Source organism: Ostreococcus tauri (genome assembly GCF_000214015.3).
Source record: "Ostreococcus tauri WGS project CAID00000000 data, contig chromosome 09, whole genome shotgun sequence".
NCBI lineage: Eukaryota > Viridiplantae > Chlorophyta > Mamiellophyceae > Mamiellales > Bathycoccaceae > Ostreococcus > Ostreococcus tauri.
Genome location: NC_014434.2, coordinates 297,336 through 314,089, shown reverse-complemented (window position 1 = coordinate 314,089; position 16,754 = coordinate 297,336). Strand labels below are relative to the sequence as shown.

Genomic DNA, 16,754 nt, shown 5'->3' with positions numbered 1-16,754 from the left:
TCCGCGTTCACGCCCACGCGCGCGTCGGCGCCCATCGTCCGCGCGCGACGCGCGATGGCCGTCGCGTCGCGTCGCGTCGTGCGGCGAGGTGCCCAGATTGCATCACGATTTGAATCGCCATCATCATCATCCCCGAGCTCGCGTCGCCCGCACCGCGCGACGCGCGTCACGCGTGACCGTCCGCGCGTGATGTCTGCGCGCGAGATCGTCGACGGGTTTCGCGCGCGCGCGGTGGCGCTCCCGCGAGCGCGGGAGACGTGGGTGGATGATGTCGTTCGATCGATCGCATCGACGACGACGACGACGACGACGACGGGCGACGTGGAGGCGGCGTACGCGTGCGCGGTGCTGCGCGGTGACTTTAACGCGTGCGCGCTGGGCGGGGGGCTGGGGGCGGCGATGACGCGTGGTGAGCGCGCGGAGGGGCGATTCGTGGTGCAGGCGGACGCGGCGGCGGACGACGGCGCGCGGGACGGATCGACGCGGACGCGATGCGCGACGCTGAGCCTGACGGATGGTCGAGACCGGTTCACGGCGAGGGAGTACGAAAGGATCGATGGACTGGGCGAGAACGAGGGATGGGCGGCGGGGATGAAGATCGCGCTGACGGATCCGTACGTCGGCGAGGACGGGTCGATTTGGTTGGAACGGGCGCGGTGCGCGATCTTGGGCGGACGCGTCGACAGGCTCGAGCGCGCGAGAGCGCGGGCGATGGCGGTGTTGGGGGGGGCGAATCGGCCCGGGGATTCCGAGGGGGCGCGGCGAAAGCGGGCGCTGAAGGCGGCTTGGGAAGACGATGTGTCGAGGTTCGAGCGCGCGGAGGACGGGCGGGACGGATGCGAACCGAGCGCGCCGAGCGCGCGCGCCGTCGTCCGGAGCGCGGCGATCGTGCCGGATTCTTTAGAGGTGCACTCGCCCGCGATCGTGCCGGCGACACAGATGGATGCGATGGACGTCGACGACGGCGAAGCGTTGCGAGCGAGCGACGAAGCGAACGCGTCGGGCGTCTCCCGACGGAGCGCGCCGCCTTCGTCGCTCGAGCGGGACTCCGCGCCCGCGTCGTCGGGTCGCGGAGTACCGCCGGATGAGCGCGTTCTCGACGTGGCGAGACATTTTAATCGCACGGCGATGAAGGGTCTCTGGACGTACATCGCCGCGATGCAAGCGGCGCGAAGCGTGGGCGAATGCGAAGAGGCAACCGTCCACGCCTGGATCGCGCGCACGGGCAAAATCGAGGTGCAAGAAGAGGCGCGTCCTCCGCTCTGGCGACTCAAGATGCAAATCTCGGATCCCACGGGCGTCGTAACGGTCCTCCTACGCAACGCTCAGCTCGAATCCGCCACGGGCACGACCGTGTCGGAATACTTAGCCGCGAACGAAGCGCGTAAACGAGACATTGAGACCGCCGCGCGGACGCGTCTTGAGACGTTTTGCGGACGCGTCAAAATTGGTGGATTAAAGGGCAAGCACCTCTTCGTGCTCAAACTTGACACGCAACCGACGACGTTCAAGTCATCCGTCGCGGATGCCCTCCGCGCTCGCGCTGCATCCACACCTAGCCACGTAGCGTGCGTTTCATAGCGAGCGAGACTTCACGACGGCCAGCTCCGTTCGCCTCAGAGTTCCGCTCGCGAGATTCCACCCGAACGCCGTCGAGCGCGACGGACGAAAGGAGGGATGCGTTCGGCACGGAAGTGAACGGCTCGCTCGGCGCGCGGCGTCGCGTCGCTCGATCGCGCGTCGCGCCGCGCGGCGGTTGAGTTGGCCGTTCCGCGCGCGATGGCGTCGATAATGCGCGTCGCGTTCACGCTCGCCATCGCCCTCTTACGCATCACCACCGCGATCGCGCGCGTGATCGCGCGCGGCTGCTCCGCGCTCGTCGGCGAGCGGTGGTTCGAAGACGACGTCGTTGGGGACGAGCACGCGAAAGACGACGAAGACGACGAAGACGAAGACGAAGACGAAGACGGGCGAGACGCGCGGCAGATCCCAGAGCGCATCGCGGCGTCGACGTCGGACCGCGGGCGGCAGTTCGAGAAGCTCCGCGCGTACGAGGCGTGGCGAGAGGAGTTTGGGATCGATCGCATCTTGGAGACGCCGAAACCGTACTTTGACGCGGTGAAACGTTTGTATCCGCACGCGTTGCACGGCGTCGGACGCGCGCGGGGGGGAGGGGCACACGTGCAGATTGAAAAGGCTGGGCAATTCGGGACGCTTTTGGAGACTCTTCGGGAGGATTTCGGCGTGGATGATCCGGCGCGCGTCGTCGTCGAACACGTGTCGTACGTCATGACCTTTGTGTTTGAAGAGTTGGATACGCGTCCTTGGCCGTTCGGGAAGACGATACGAATCGTCGACGTGAGTCAGCTCGGGATGAATGATTTATCATTCGACGTCTTTGAGTTTTTACGGTACATGTCCGACACGTCCAAGCGCGCGTTCGTCGAGCGCGTTCACAAGATTTACGTCTTGCACCCGCCGGCGGTTTTCAGGGTCCTCTTTAACGCGTTCAAGCCGCTCTTTTCCGAGAAAACGTTGAAACAAATCGTCGTGTGCGGTACGCTGGGTGAGTTCACGGAGTCCGTCAAGAGTGAGGTGGACTTGAGAGACATCCCGCGAGAATACGGCGGCGAGTGCGCCTGTGAGAATTGTTGGACCGACGACGAACGCGAGCGTCGACTTCGCGCGCACGCGCTTTCGCTCACCGCTCGATCCGGGCGTTCGACGTAGCGTTGCGTAAGAATTGTACACGCATTGTAACGATACCTTGATGAAGACAGAAAACGACGAAGCAAAGCAAAAGAATTCAGGTATTACAATCGACCCGCCGAAGTCGTCTTCCAAGTGAGGTTCCCGGATCCCGAGTTCGCTCGTCTCCTCTCGTCGTACTCCCGCTCGTACGCTTCAATCTCTTCCGGACTCATCCCATCGTACGCGTCCCCACTCGGTGCCGTCTTTCGCACCAACGCCTCGATCTCCTCCGGACTCAGTCCCTCGAACGGGTCCTCGTCCTCGTCCCCGTCGTCCGCCGATATAAAACTCCTCCCCTCCAACGCCGCGCTCACCGCCCTGCGATCGCTCTCCATCTTCCGTTTCCGTTCCTCGTTCGTCTCTCCCTCGTCGTAGTACCGCTTCGCCCTCGAACCGACGACGAACGCCACGCCGAGCGCGAACGCCGCCCAGTACGCCTTTTGCCACGTCTTCATCTCTCCCGTCCACCGCTTCGAATCCAGCACCGCGCGCTCCCACGGGAACATCACCGACGACAGCGGGTTATCCGTGCCACCCTCCGGGGCTTTCCCATCGCGCTTCGGCGGCGACGACGACGCTCGCGACGACGACGCGACCGCTCGCCACGAATTCTCCCCGCGCCCCGTCCCCGCGCGCGTCCGGCCGCTCGCGCGCGCCCGCGCGTCGAGCACCGCGTCGCGCGCCCGCGTCGCCGTCGTCACCGCCCGTCGGCGCATCTTCGCGCGCGCGAGGCGTCGCGCGAGCGTCTGATGCATTACTCGGCGCGAGGCACCACTTCGCGCCGTCGAGCACCGCGTCGCGCGCATGGACGCCGCGGACCCCGATCTCGCGTCCGCGCGCGAGTTCCAGGTCGCCCTCGACGCCGTGCGCGTCTCCGGCGCGAGCGCGCGGGAGGGCGCGACGGGCGAACGAACGCCGACGCACGCGTCGAGCTTCGATGCGTTTCGAGATTTTGTCGCGACGCGAGGCGACCTGACGCGCGCGCTCGCCGTGGGCGCGCGCGCGAGGGTGTACGAGGTGGACGTGGACTCGAGGACGGGGGTCGTGCGAGCGTCCGATCGACGATTCAACGCGCTGGCGTCGCATCGATCGATCGGGGCGTCGAACGTGTCGCTGGCGCTGTACCTGGACAGCGCGATGCACTTTGGGTTTCTGATGTTGATCCTGTGCGCGGTGTCGATGTACTCGATGGTGAAGAATGTGAGCGATGAAAAGTTCACGTCGAGCTACGAGATCAGGGGTTGGAATGGGACGGTTACGTGCGAGCGGAGTTACGACACGAGCGGACTGGTGCTGAGCCTGAGTCAGGGGTCGCGGTGCGCGATCGGGGCGCAGGAGAGCTATTATAACTGCCCGATGGCGTGTAGTTACGCGGATACGAGCGGGACGTTCGATCCCACCAACGCGTGCTCGACGCACTATCCGTGCACGCTGAAGAATTTGCTGACAGACGCGCAGGACGCTTTGTGCTGCGAACCGCAGTTGTTGAACAACAACGCGGGTGCGCCGGAGGAGTTTCAGGCCATCTCGATCGTGGTCACGATTGTGTTTTTGTTGTTCGATTTCGTGTACTCGAGAAATCGTCGAACGGTGTCGGACATCGTGATAGAGAGCACGGTGACGACGGGCGATTACTCGGTCATCGTCTCTGGGCTAGGAAAACGAAACGAATGGACGCGAGAACAGCTCGCAAAGTGGTTCGCGCACTACGGGGAAGTTGTCTCGGTATGTCATCTCACGAACACCGCAGGTATCGTCGCCTTGGAGAAGAAAATTCAAAAATTAGTAAAGATAAAAAACGAAATAGACGCTACGCTGAGCACTCACGAGTTGGCGGACGAGGAGGTTGATGCGCCCACCAGAGCGCGACGATTTTTGTTTCGCATGATCGTGCTGAGAGGTATGAAACCGACGCTTGAGAATTCAGAGAAACTTCGGACAGAGATTGAAAAGCTTCAGCAGAAGCTCATCTCCTTGCCCGAGTACGGCAACTTCAACACGGGCACCGCGATAGTGACCTTCAACTACGAGCAGCACGCGCTGAATTGTATCGCCGATCATTGCAGTGACGCCAGCGAGCTAATGCTGGCCAAGGCCACGCGAAAGTTTCCACCCGACTTCTACGGTCGCCGACTCATCGTCGCTCGCGCACCGGAGCCGAGCGACATCAACTGGCAGAATCTACGCAGTCGGAACCATGCGTGGGAGAACGCAGTAATCTGGATTTCCACAAAGCTGATCCTCGCCGTGGCGATCGCCGCTGGCGGTGGCTTGCAGTATCTGTTTGAATACTTGCGAAGCAAACAATTCGATAAACTGAGCGACGAACTCACGATTTCCTCATCGTACTCTACGTCCACTTACATAAAACTTCAACTCATGGCGTCGGCGACGTCGTTGGTTGTCGTGTCGATCAACTTTGCGCTCGATACACTCACGGTCAGGCTGTCCGATTGGGAGGTGTATAACACACAAACGTCGAAAACAAACTGGCTCATGGCGCAGCTTACGATCGTTAACTTGGTCAACTATGTCATCATTCCGATCGTCTCCAACAGATGCTCCAACACGGCAGATGGCGTTTGCAACTGGTACGTTCCCGGTGGCTTCATCGAAGTAGCGTTTTACATGCAAGTGTTCAACGTCATCGCGATGCCGTTCCGAATATTCACTCCGAATAGCGTCATCCGTCGAGATGTACTCGCGCCGTTAGCGAAAACTCTGCAAGTGCAAGTGGATCTCGTCAATCCGCCGGATTTTGGAATGGCGAGGTCGTACGCAGAGCTTTTGAAGACTGTTGGTTTCGCTGCAATTTACGCTCCCGCTCTTCCGGCGAGCTACATCGTCGGGTTCGTCGGAGTATTCGTACTTTACTGGTGCAAAAAGTTTCAAGGTCTATACATCGCGCGAGCTCCTCCAAAGCTTCGCGCAGATGCGTTTGGAATAACCGCGACGGCGAGGATAATCAACCTGCTGCAGATCATCATCGGCTGCACCGTGTTTTACCGTTTCGACGCGGGAATCGACAACACGCTGTGGGCTAATCTCGGCATTTGGGCTGTCGGTATCATTCCTATTCGCACCATAATGAAGTTATTTTTTGTGGCTCAGGCTACGAGGGCGGCCTCCACGAACAACGTGTCGTTTGAGAAAAACTTGGGTATGCACATCGGCGGTGAGGTGCGATCACCAAAGGCTGATGATGCTCTGCGATCGTCTGCCACGATCCCTCGCGAACGCGGAGACGTGGCCACGGCCGAAACACGAGCACAGCAAGTCCGTAACGCGTTTGTGTGTCGAATGTACAGATGTGAACCGGAGGATTTGGAAGAGAGGGTCAAACTGTTGATGTACTACCCTGACGTGCCGACGCACGCCACTCCGGAACAGCTCGAGGGGTTGTTGAAGAAGTATGAGCCGTTACAAAAAATTGAGCGTGCGAACACGGCGTATCTCGAACGACAGACGGCGGCAACTGGCGGCGAACACGCGCGACCGCCTGATAATAAGCACGCGAAGGCAAAGCTAGACATCCTGGCATCGTTCCAGCGAAGACAACGCGCTTCGCAAGCTGACGAAGAGGACAAAATACAATAGTTGGGCATTTAAGCGCGCTCTACAGGTAATATAGTAGTCACAATTATCCGCAAACCTCCTCCACTACCTCCTCCCATCTCTTAGCTTCGTTGAGGGAAAGCCCCTCGATGCCTTCTCGAGCTCGTACCTTCATTTCTGCAACCACTGCATGCTCCGCGCTTCCTCTGCATAGTCCGAGTTCTTTAAACGCGCGCAAACATCCTTCCGGTGTACTGAACAACACACCGACCGCATGCGTCTCCCAACCGTCGCCTTTTACTTGCGTCTTCATTGGTGGGCCCAGCGCGGCGCACGCGCGAGCTTCGCATAGATCGAATAGCTGTCTGTTACCCGGAATGTCTCTGGCGAACACCAACGTTCCCAGCATCATCCCCTCCGCGATCACGCCGCTCTGTCCCTCTGAGATCGACGTGTTCAGTAATACTTTGGCAGCAGCGATGTATCGCAAAACGGTATCTCGATCAGTTCCAGGTAGAAGCGTTCGATCAAAATCTCCGGGTAACGTGAAGCAACGTTTCACGAGTTTCCCGTATGCTTCGTCGATTACGGGACCACAGACAGTGAGATGTACGTTATTTCCGTCCGCGTTGAAATCTCTCAGCGCATTTTCGATGAAGCACACATCCTTCACTGGTCGCAATCCTGCGGGAAGGAACATGATCGGTGTTTCGCCCGAATTCAGACCAGACACTGTGTGAAGCTGTAACAGTTCGGATATCGCAGGAGAGTTATCTCGCTTACGCTTGGGCGATGGGACGCCAACCGCGTTCACACTGTTCGGCACAGAGACACCCTGAGGTATCAGCTTTGTCTTGGAAGATGCGCTCGACTCTACGAATTCCAGCGATCCTTCTGGCGCCGCCTCGATCATCGAAAGCGAAAACGCCACGACTTTGCGCGCAATGGCGACGCGGTCTCTGAAAACTTTTTCAGCGAACACAGATTTCTTCGAGTCTATGTTTACGTCGGTGCCACCGAGCACGAGCACGACGGGCGGAAGTAAATCGCCGTACATCCCAACGACATCGATGATGATCCCACACTTAAACGCGTGCAAAACTACGATCAAGTCGACGTCCATTGCCTTGATGACGTTTGCGATGTCCTCTTTCGACTGCGGCAAATCAAGGATTGAACGAGTCACCGCATCGATGCCGTTATCGTAGAGGTGTGTTGCGATTCGATGCATCGTCACCGTATTCCCACACTTTGCGTCGGATTTATCTCTGATGGGAATAACGCACAATGCGCGCTTTCGCAAACCTCCAAAACCGTCGCCGCCTATGGCTGCTCTAAATCCGCTAAACGTGTTGTGCATATGCGGCCAAAAGGAGTGACGATATCCGGCGCGTGCGATCGGCGAGCTCGTGGCCCAGCACCCACCCTTGACGACCTTACGGTATCCAAACCAAGGACAGCTATTTTCACGGTACGGAAAGTCCATCTGAAACCCAGGGAACGGTAAAAAAGCAGACGCCGTCCACTCCCACACGTTTCCAATCATCTGTCGACATCCGTGCGCGCTGTCCCCTTCGTTCAAGGCGTCGACGTCCAAAGTCCCACCCCGATATCCGTCTAAATTCACAATCGAGCTCGTGGGTGGATCTTCTCCCCAAGGGTAGGTTCGTCGCTCGTGTGGCGTCCCCGGGGTGGACCTCGCCGCGGCTTCCCACTCAGCTTCTGTGGGCAAGCGCGCGCCGATCCAATTGCAATACGCCTCCGCCTCGTACCACGAGACGTGACACACCGGATGCTGTGGATGTAACGCACGTGCTTCTTCGTCGAAATACTTGCACCGCCAATTTGCGAGCGCGGGCTTTTCGGTCCCGTCCTCACAGAACTTTACACAAGGCGAAGCGACCCATCCGAGCGGTCCCAGACATTCGCCGTCAGCCTTTCGACGCTGAACCCAACGCCATCCCTCGTGACTCCACAACGATCGATTAAGATACCCTCCGCACTCGATAAACGCCGCAAACTGCGCGTTTGTGCAGCACGTCTTGGCGATCTTGAAACCCTGCATCGGCACGTCGTGCGCCCATCGCTCGGCGTCGAACACCCATCGGTCGGTTTTGAGCGCTCCGAGCACGTACGTATCGCCCACGTCCACGGTGGAGTAGCCCGCCCGAGTGATGATGTTCGTCGTCGACGGCATCGAGATCTCGCTCGCAGACTTCATGTCGACGAACCCGCCCCAGAGATCCGCCGGGTACCGCCGAATCGTTCGCGCGCCTCCGTGATTTCTCGCGAGCGCGGGCGTCGAGTACCCGAGCGTGTTCCTCGCCTGCACGTAATCCTCCACGTGCCAATGCTCGTGCACGATACCGTAGAGATGTAAATACGTCTCACACGCCCCCATGACGCGCGAATCGTCCTCTCCCAACAGCGCCTCGCACTCAGCCGCCGCGCGATGACGATACGCCTCGCATCGCGCCGCGTCCGCCTCCGTCCCGCACACCGCCTCCGGTCGCCACCGATCGACGTAATCCGCCCTAAAACTATCGAATAACCCATCGACATCAACGTTCTCGTCTCCGAACACCTCTCTGCGCATCTTCAGCGCGTCCCGCGTCGCGCTCAAATTCTCCGCCGTCATGCATTCGTAAAAGTGCCCGACGTGTCCGTCCGACCAATCGAACGGATTACACCCCCCCTCTCGCGCGCACCGTCGCTCGCGCGCCGTCAAATCACCCATCGTCATCTCTCGCCGCTCCCGCACGTCCGCGTACATCGCTCGCACGACCCCCACCGCGAGCTCGACGTGTTTCTCTCCCATCGTCCCGAACACATCCAACGCCAAAAGTTCGCCCTCATCGCGTCGTCCATCCCCCGTCGTCCCGCGCGTCGACATCGGCGCCCGCGCGTGCACGCCGTGGAACGCGCGATCGCGCGGGCGCGCCATCGCCGGCGCCTCGCGCGCGCGCGGCGTCGACGCGGGGCGCCGCGCGGGTCTATAACCAAACACCATACGACGACGCACACGATGGGCACCCCGCGCGCGGCTATAACCAAACACCATACGACGACGCACACGATGGACGCCCGCGACACGTCGCGCGCGCGCCGTCCCGCGATCGTCCATACATTCACCCGTCGAACGCCATGTCGAACACCGTCGACGACCGTCCACGCACGCGCGCGACCGGGACGTACATGGGCGTGCGCGAGCTCGAATACGAGGGTGCCGCCCTCGGTCGACACCGCGACGGTTCATCGACGCCATCGCGCGACGCGATGTCGACGACGACGACGACGACGACGACGACGTGGCGGCGCGCGAACGCGCGCGGAACGGGCGGGACGGACGCGCGAACGTGCGCGCGGCGCGGCGGACGCGCGACGGCGCGCGCGCGGGTGGGACGCGAAAAGGCGCGACGGGCATCGAGCGGATGCGCGCTCGGCGTGGACGCGCGGACGCGCGATGGGACGATGACGACGGCGGATGCGCGAGCGCTCGTGGAGTCGTTCGCGCGGGTGTCGCTGGCGCCGACCGGGGCGTCGCCGATCGAGCGGGCGCCGAGACTTTCGGAGGCGCTCGGCGGCGCGGAGATTTTCATCAAGCGCGACGACGTCTACGGGACGATCACGGGAGGGAATAAGACGAGGAAACTTGAGTATTTACTCGCTGAGGCGCTGGATGCGAACGCGGAGCGCGTGGTCACGCAGGGGGCGACGCAGTCGAACCACGCGCGACAGACGGCGGCGGCGTGCGCGCGGCTCGGGTTGAAGTGTCACGTGCTGTTGGAAGATCGAACGAAGCGGGTGGATCAAAACTACACCGCGAATGGGAACGTTTTGTTGAACTCGCTCTTCGGAGCGACGATGGAGTATCGCCCGGGCGACCAAGGATTGAACATGAACGACGAGATGCTCGCTTCGTGCGAAAGCTTCCGCGAGAAGGGCGAGAGCGTGTACGGCATCGTCGGCGGTGGATCATGCCCGACCGGAGCGCTCGGATACGTGCGAGCTGCGATTGAAATCTTGGAACAAGCCGATGCGATGGGACTTGAGTTCGATTACATCGTGCACGCCACCGGCTCGGCGGGTACGCAGGCGGGACTCGTCACCGGTTTGCACGCCGTGGGATCCAAGACAAAACTTCTTGGATTCGGCGTGCGCGCGCCCAAGGACGTGCAAGAGACCAACGTACACAATCTCGCGGTTAAGACGTGCGAAAAGCTCGGGATCTCCCCCGTCGATCGCGCGGATGTCGTGGCGGATACGAATTACGTCGGCGACGGGTACGGATTTCCCGCGGATAGCACCATCGAAGCCATTCGCGAGTTTGCGAGTCTCGAGGGCATCTTGCTCGACCCGGTATATTCCGGCAAGGGCGGTGCCGGCCTGATTGACTACTGCCGCAAAGGCTTGTTCGCTCCGGGAACAAAAGTGTTGTTCCTCCACACGGGAGGTTCAACGTCGCTCCACGGCTACCTCGATTCTTTCGCGCAATAATTACAAATACCAGTAACAGTTATTAAGCTCGGGTTGATGATTTATTGTATTACACGAACTAATTTTTACATCTCTACGGGCGCGTCAGTACTCGCGCAGAGCGACGCCCGGCTCAATCGTTCGCCACCTAGGCGTCGCGCGCCGATGCTCGCGCGCGTTCAGGATCCATCCCAATCGATTCGCCCGTTCGAAAACGTCCAAATCGTCTTCCATCACCCTAAAGTGATCATCCATCGTCGCCGCGCGTCTCCGTAGCCACGCCTCCGTCGCGCTCGCCGCGCGCTCGACGCTCCTCGGCACCACGGGCGCTTTTCTGGACGTCGCCGCGCGCAAACGCAACTCGCGCGCCAGTCGTTCCTCCTCACCCCGCGCCCTTTCGATCTCCTCCGTCCGACGCCGCACATCCATCGCGTCTCGAGCTCGGAAGTACGTCAACATGGCCTCGTTCGAACGTCCACTCGTCGTCGCGCGCGCCTCTTTCTCCGCCCGCTCCGCTCGCTCGTTCGCCCGCGCTCGCGCTCGCGCCTCCCGCGCCTCTCGCCCCTCCTCGAACACCGATCGACGCACCGCCGCCGCTCGACGCGCCTCTTTCTCCGCCGTCTCTCTCGTCCTCGCCTCTTTCTCCGCCCGTCGCGTTCGCCACGCCTCGACTTTCATTTTATTTTCTCTCGCCATCGACCGTTCATCCTCCGCTCGACGAATCTCCCTCGTGGCGTCGATGAAACGCGATCGATCGCTCGTCACGCACGCCGGGGAGACGCACCACGACACCAGCCCCGCGCTCGCGCGTCTCTGCGCCCGAACGCGTCGCGCGACGTCGTCGAGCGTCGTCATTCGTCGACGCGACGACTTTTGACGGTTCGAGTTCTCCACGCGCGCCCATGTCAGCCGCCGACGCCGGGGCGACCGCGGCGTCGAGGACGTGGCGGGTCGTGCGGTTAGCCGCGACGTACGGGTTCGTCGCGCGCGTCGTCGGCGCGCTCACGGCGTCGACGAGCGAGTTGCGTCGAACGTCAACGCCGGTGAACGATGCGACGACGACGTCGACGACGTACGCGCCGGTGTGTCGAAACACGTTCGCGAGGCGTGAACTCGTGGATGTGCGCGTGTGGACGACGACGGTGGCGGGTTCGGACGCGGATGCGGATGGAATGACGGAGATCCCGAGAGACGCGCCGGCGCGCGCGTGGTTCGCGCGAGGTTTGGCGGAGACGGAGCGCGACAGCACGATCTCGATCCCGGAGGGACAGGCGCTGCGGGTGATTCGTGAGAACGCGACGTTGCGGTTGATCGCGGCGGTGAGTCGGAGCGGGCGGACGATCGATCCAGAGGAAGAGACGTTCGACGAGCGAAACGTGTTGCTCGCGTCGATGGATTTGACTGTGAGACGGGAACGGAAGGTGATCAAGCGGAGGAAACTGTTAGAGAGCGGGGAGGAAGAGACCATGGAGGAGGAGGAGGAGGGGACCGTGATGCAGGCGTATTTTAAACCAAACGCGACGTTGACGCTCGTGGACGATTTTAACGCCTATCGGCCGGAGACCATTCCGAACGTGCTCGCTGAGAAAATGCGCTTCACGGACGCCGAGCGATCGGGATACTATCCCACGCTGTATTTTAACGAGTTTTGGATGATCAATAGCTACCTGCAGCCATTGAACGAGACAACGGCGAAGTCTTTGAAGCTAAATTTTGAGTACGCAACACTGAGCCAGGTGAAGTGGCAGTTCCAGACATCGATGGAAAAGACGTGGGAAACGCATAGACGTTTCGGCGTTTCGAGCGAGAGAGATTCGGACGACTTGAAGAAGATTTTCTTGGAGGGTAATCCATACCTGCTCGCGGTGACAACGGTGGTGAGTTTACTGCACACGGTTTTTGATTTCCTCGCGTTTAAGAACGACATTTCGTTCTGGAAGAATCGAAAATCAATGGAAGGCTTGTCCTCGCGCAGCGTCGTCGTCAACGCCGTGTGTCAGGTCGTCATCTTCATGTACCTCTGCGACAACGAGACTTCGTGGACCATTCTGATTTCGTCCGGCGTCGGCACCGCGATCGAGATCTGGAAGGTGACTCGAGCGCTCGACGTGTCGTTCGAGAAGGGACGACTTCGTCTCAAGGACAAGGCGTCGAGCGTCAAGAGCGAGACTGCCAAGCACGACGCCGATGCCGTGAGATATCTCTCGTACGTCCTATATCCGTGCGTGCTCGGGTACGCCGTTTACTCGCTTCGCTCGCACGAACACAAATCTTGGTGGTCCTTTGTGCTCGGCACGGCGGTGAGCGGCGTGTACTCATTCGGCTTCATCGCAATGTGTCCGCAACTGTACATCAATTACAAGCTGAAGTCTGTCGCCGCGATGCCGTGGCGCCAAATGGGGTACAAATTCTTGAACACCATCATCGACGATCTCTTCGCCTTCGTGGTGAAGATGCCGACGCTTCACCGTCTCGCCGTCTTTCGAGACGACGTCATCTTTCTTGCGTTTCTCTACCAGCGCCGCCTGTACAGGGTCGATCCAAAGCGCGCGAACGAGTTCGGTTACGTCGCTGATGTCTCGGACGATCGTACCGAGGCTGTTGTGCCCACCGAAGACGCCGAGCGCGATCGCGAGACGCCGGATGAATCGAAGAAGGACCGATGATAGCGCTCGCGACTCGCGCGTCGCTTCAACTTGTAACGCGGCTCCGCAACGCCCATCACTCCTTCCCCAGTCCCGGGCGCGTCGGGCGCGGCGAATGCCGTCCCGCGTCGCCGACGCCGACCCCGACGACATCGCTCGCCGCTACGCCAAGTCCCGCGAGCGAAGAGAGCGTCGTCAGCGTTCGCGAGAGGCCACGCCGAGTCCCAAGAGCTCGAGCGCGTTCGATGGCATTCGCTCCTTCTTCAAGCTTTCTCCACGAAACGCGAGTGAAGACGTCGCGGACGTCGAGCGGACGGCAGACACGTCATCGCGCTCCGTGGCGGACGCGCGTGAGAGCCCTCGGAGCGAGCGTTCGGAGCGCACGGGGCGGAGAGAGGGCTCGGCGGGTGTTGGGCGAGCGCCGAGAGCGCGCGAGGACGGCGACGAGCGGCGACCTCTGTTGCGAGGAAGCGCGAGGGGGGACGGCGATGATGATGATGATTTATTCGCTCCCGAGCGCGCGGCGAGCGGGAGACGGGTGGGCTGGGGTGGAGCGAAGCTCACGCGAGAGTCGCTGCAAATGTTGGGCGGAGACGTCGAGTCTGGGACGGAATCGGCGACGCGAGCGCGGGCGCTTCGGGCGAGCGTCGAGAGCTCGGGGTTGTCTCGACGAGTGATGCTGCTGCCCAAAGCGTGGAGACAGTGGGCGGCGATGGCTTCCGTGTCCATGGCGTGCTCGTGCGCTGGGTTGGCCATCGGCTTTCCGTTCGCGGCGCGGCGAACGTTGGCTTGCGGTCCCGCGGGTGCGTGCGACGACGGGGCAGGGCGAGAGGAATTCGGGACGTTAAATTCTACGCTCTTCGTGGGCGCTGTTCTAGGCGCACTCATCGCCGGTCGCGCGTGCGATCTTTTCGGTAGGAGAACGACGGTGGTGGGTGCGACGATTCCCGCCGTCGCGGGTTGGATAGTGGTGTTCTACGCGAAGGCGTTTTCCGTGCTCTCGCTCGCCGGGAAATTCACGGTGGGGATTTCGGTGGGGATGCTTAGCGCGGCGGCGCCGGTGCTCCTGGGTGAGGCGGGCTCGGGTCAAAATCGCGGCGCGCTCGCTGTGTTGCCCATGGTTGCGGTGGCTAAAGGAGTCCTATTCATGTACATCGCGAGCTTGGCGCGAGTGGTGATGCACTGGCGACACTTCGCGGCTTTGTGCGCCGGTATGAACACATTAGCGTTCGTCGTCACCGCGTTAGCGACGGTCGAGTCACCAAGGTGGTATCTGTCGAGAGAGATGCCAGTGCACGCCGTCGACGCGTTGACGACTCTTAACGGCGCTTGGGAAGAGATTGAGGTGATGGAAGAGATGGCGAAAATTATTTCTAGGGAGAACGCGAAGACGTCACCGCCAGGTGCTTTCGCGCAGTTTAGGTTCTGGCATCTCGTCACGTTGGATAACTTGATGAGATGCGTCACGATGACGTGCACGCTAGTTGGTGTACAGCAGCTCAGTGGATTATCCTACGCGGTTTACGACGATCCGGAGATACCGGATGATGCCGCGGTACCATCCTCGGAGGAAACGCGCGTCGCGTTCATCGTCGCGCTCATGATCGGCGTGATGATGTGCTCAAGGTTCGTTGATCACTATGGTCGAAAACCGTGCATGACGGCGTCTTTGATTGGCATGCTCATCTCCAACGTCTCCATAGCCGCCATTGCCTCTGGTATGCACTTTGGGCCGGCCAGAGACGCTTTGGACGTTTCCGTCGTATGCTACGCCTTCTTTTTTGGTCTCGGCATGTCCGGAATACCCGCTCTCATGTCGGTCGAGTTGTTTCCGCAGCACACGCGCGCGACGGCGTGCGCCTTCCTTTGCGCCCTCCACTGGCTCTACGCGTTCGCCGTGACGTTCGCCTACGAGATCGCCCTGGAGGTATTTGGCTCCGCCGCCGTCCACGGCTTCTTCGCAGTGGTCTGCGCCCTCGGCGCCTTCTACGTCGCCCGCTTCGTCCCAGAAACCTCCTCGAAAACGCTTGAGGACACCGTGGCCCTCCTCACCCCGAGATCCGACGCCACGCGCGCTCGGACTCGACCCATTTCTTCGCACGCGCGCGCGAAACCACCCCGAAACGTCCGCAGTGTCCTCCTAGCCTGACACCGCGGACCCGCCGTAGACGTTTCTAACCGCCGCCAACGCACCTTCTTCCACCCCCTCTCTCCACGAGTCACGACCCAGAAAACCGCACACACCCACGCCATGTCCCTCGCCCCGCTCGTCCACGTCCTCTACTGCGGCTCCTGAGGTGACGATCGCTCGACGCGCCCGTGAACGAACGCGCACTGACGACGATGACGCGCGCGCAGGGTACTCGCGATTCGCCACGGCGATCGAGCGCGCGATTCACTCGAGATTTCCCTCGGCACGCGTCGAGTGCGAACCGACCACGCACGCCTCGGGCGCGCTCGAGATCACCGTGCGCGGGGTCTTAGTGCACAGTAAACTGAACGGAGATGGATACGTCGACGGGCCGGAGAAGATCGAGCGCGTGTGCGTGACGCGGAATCGACGCGACGCGGGTTCGACGCGACGCGACGCGACGCGGGAGAGAAGTATTCGCTGACGTATTATTTTCGTCGAGACGTAGGCTGGACGCGGTGGCGAACGCGATGGCGAATTGAGGGATACGTTTGGTGTTTTTTATGAGACGACGACGCTGAAGAGCGCGGGTGAGGACTATCGGCGGTGAATCGCGTCGCGGAAACGGTTGAGTTTTACAACCGCGCGACGCGATGACTGGTAAAGCCAGAGTTCGAGGGTGTTTCCGTTACGTACGGGAACGAGTCGTGCTCGTCCGAACCACGTGCGATGCGATCGTCGATGTGATTTTGTACGATTTTACGTCGAGCGTGAGCGATTCTCGACGGGACGCGGTTGTGAGGCGTGCGACGTCTACTGTATCAATCAAGAGTCTTCTATCGTTCGCGAGATTGGAATCGCGACGTCTATCCTACGTCTAAACGCGAGCGCGGTACCGTCGTCGTCTCTTCCGTCCTTGGCCGCTCGCATCGCCTCGAGGAGCTCTCGCTTGGCCGCGTTGGTGAACGCCTTTTCGTCCGCGGCGTCCGCGGCGACGCCGGGAAGCGTCGCGAGGAGTAAAACCGTCCCGAACGTCGTCGATACCGCTCGCCCCCTATCCACGTACGCGCCATTTTCGCTCAACGCCGGGAGTAACGCGGGAACGTGCTCAGGACGCGCGCGCGAGACGTCGTGCAACACCGCCGTGGCGCCTCGCGGACACCGCGCGAACAACGACGCGATCGAGCGCTGCAGCG

At 61.1% G+C, this 16,754-nt stretch overlaps 11 protein-coding genes across 11 annotated transcripts; 7 read left to right on the top strand and 4 right to left on the bottom strand.

Moving 5' to 3' along the window:
• Nucleotides 1-189: 189 nt before the first annotated feature.
• On the top strand, nucleotides 190-1,581 carry OT_ostta09g02060 (unnamed product; the record flags this gene model as incomplete). The annotated part of the gene is made up of 1 exon (XM_022983342.1): nucleotides 190-1,581. The coding sequence occupies one exon, from the start codon at nucleotides 190-192 to the stop codon at nucleotides 1,579-1,581; it is 1,392 nt and encodes a 463-aa protein (XP_022839617.1).
• Nucleotides 1,582-1,779: 198 nt separating this feature from the next.
• On the top strand, nucleotides 1,780-2,730 carry OT_ostta09g02050 (CRAL-TRIO domain; the record flags this gene model as incomplete). Its single annotated transcript, XM_003081143.1, has 1 exon — nucleotides 1,780-2,730. One exon carries the CDS (start codon nucleotides 1,780-1,782, stop codon nucleotides 2,728-2,730), a length of 951 nt encoding a protein of 316 aa, XP_003081191.1.
• Nucleotides 2,731-2,813: 83 nt separating this feature from the next.
• OT_ostta09g02040 (unnamed product) lies at nucleotides 2,814-3,506 on the bottom strand (the record flags this gene model as incomplete). The annotated part of the gene is made up of 1 exon (XM_022983341.1): nucleotides 2,814-3,506. The coding sequence occupies one exon, from the start codon at nucleotides 3,504-3,506 to the stop codon at nucleotides 2,814-2,816; it is 693 nt and encodes a 230-aa protein (XP_022839616.1).
• A 49-nt stretch (nucleotides 3,507-3,555) lies between these two features.
• OT_ostta09g02030 (unnamed product) lies at nucleotides 3,556-6,348 on the top strand (the record flags this gene model as incomplete). The annotated part of the gene is made up of 1 exon (XM_003081140.2): nucleotides 3,556-6,348. One exon carries the CDS (start codon nucleotides 3,556-3,558, stop codon nucleotides 6,346-6,348), a length of 2,793 nt encoding a protein of 930 aa, XP_003081188.2.
• Nucleotides 6,349-6,391: 43 nt separating this feature from the next.
• OT_ostta09g02020 (Glycosyl transferase, family 1) lies at nucleotides 6,392-9,250 on the bottom strand (the record flags this gene model as incomplete). The annotated part of the gene is made up of 1 exon (XM_022983340.1): nucleotides 6,392-9,250. One exon carries the CDS (start codon nucleotides 9,248-9,250, stop codon nucleotides 6,392-6,394), a length of 2,859 nt encoding a protein of 952 aa, XP_022839615.1.
• Nucleotides 9,251-9,777: 527 nt separating this feature from the next.
• Nucleotides 9,778-10,803, top strand: OT_ostta09g02010 (D-cysteine desulfhydrase; the record flags this gene model as incomplete). Its single annotated transcript, XM_003081138.1, has 1 exon — nucleotides 9,778-10,803. One exon carries the CDS (start codon nucleotides 9,778-9,780, stop codon nucleotides 10,801-10,803), a length of 1,026 nt encoding a protein of 341 aa, XP_003081186.1.
• Nucleotides 10,804-10,887: 84 nt separating this feature from the next.
• On the bottom strand, nucleotides 10,888-11,478 carry OT_ostta09g02000 (unnamed product; the record flags this gene model as incomplete). The annotated part of the gene is made up of 1 exon (XM_003081137.2): nucleotides 10,888-11,478. The coding sequence occupies one exon, from the start codon at nucleotides 11,476-11,478 to the stop codon at nucleotides 10,888-10,890; it is 591 nt and encodes a 196-aa protein (XP_003081185.2).
• A 206-nt stretch (nucleotides 11,479-11,684) lies between these two features.
• On the top strand, nucleotides 11,685-13,448 carry OT_ostta09g01990 (Cleft lip and palate transmembrane 1; the record flags this gene model as incomplete). Its single annotated transcript, XM_003081135.2, has 1 exon — nucleotides 11,685-13,448. One exon carries the CDS (start codon nucleotides 11,685-11,687, stop codon nucleotides 13,446-13,448), a length of 1,764 nt encoding a protein of 587 aa, XP_003081183.2.
• A 94-nt stretch (nucleotides 13,449-13,542) lies between these two features.
• On the top strand, nucleotides 13,543-15,576 carry OT_ostta09g01980 (Major facilitator superfamily domain, general substrate transporter; the record flags this gene model as incomplete). Its single annotated transcript, XM_022983339.1, has 1 exon — nucleotides 13,543-15,576. One exon carries the CDS (start codon nucleotides 13,543-13,545, stop codon nucleotides 15,574-15,576), a length of 2,034 nt encoding a protein of 677 aa, XP_022839614.1.
• Nucleotides 15,577-15,678: 102 nt separating this feature from the next.
• On the top strand, nucleotides 15,679-16,125 carry OT_ostta09g01970 (Thioredoxin-like fold; the record flags this gene model as incomplete). The annotated part of the gene is made up of 3 exons (XM_022983338.1): nucleotides 15,679-15,715; nucleotides 15,786-15,971; nucleotides 16,067-16,125. The coding sequence occupies 3 exons, from the start codon at nucleotides 15,679-15,681 to the stop codon at nucleotides 16,123-16,125; spliced, it is 282 nt and encodes a 93-aa protein (XP_022839613.1).
• Nucleotides 16,126-16,383: 258 nt separating this feature from the next.
• OT_ostta09g01960 (unnamed product) lies at nucleotides 16,384-16,754 on the bottom strand (the record flags this gene model as incomplete). Its single annotated transcript, XM_022983337.1, has 1 exon — nucleotides 16,384-16,754. A coding segment is annotated over one exon (371 nt), but the record flags the coding sequence as incomplete, so codon positions are not given.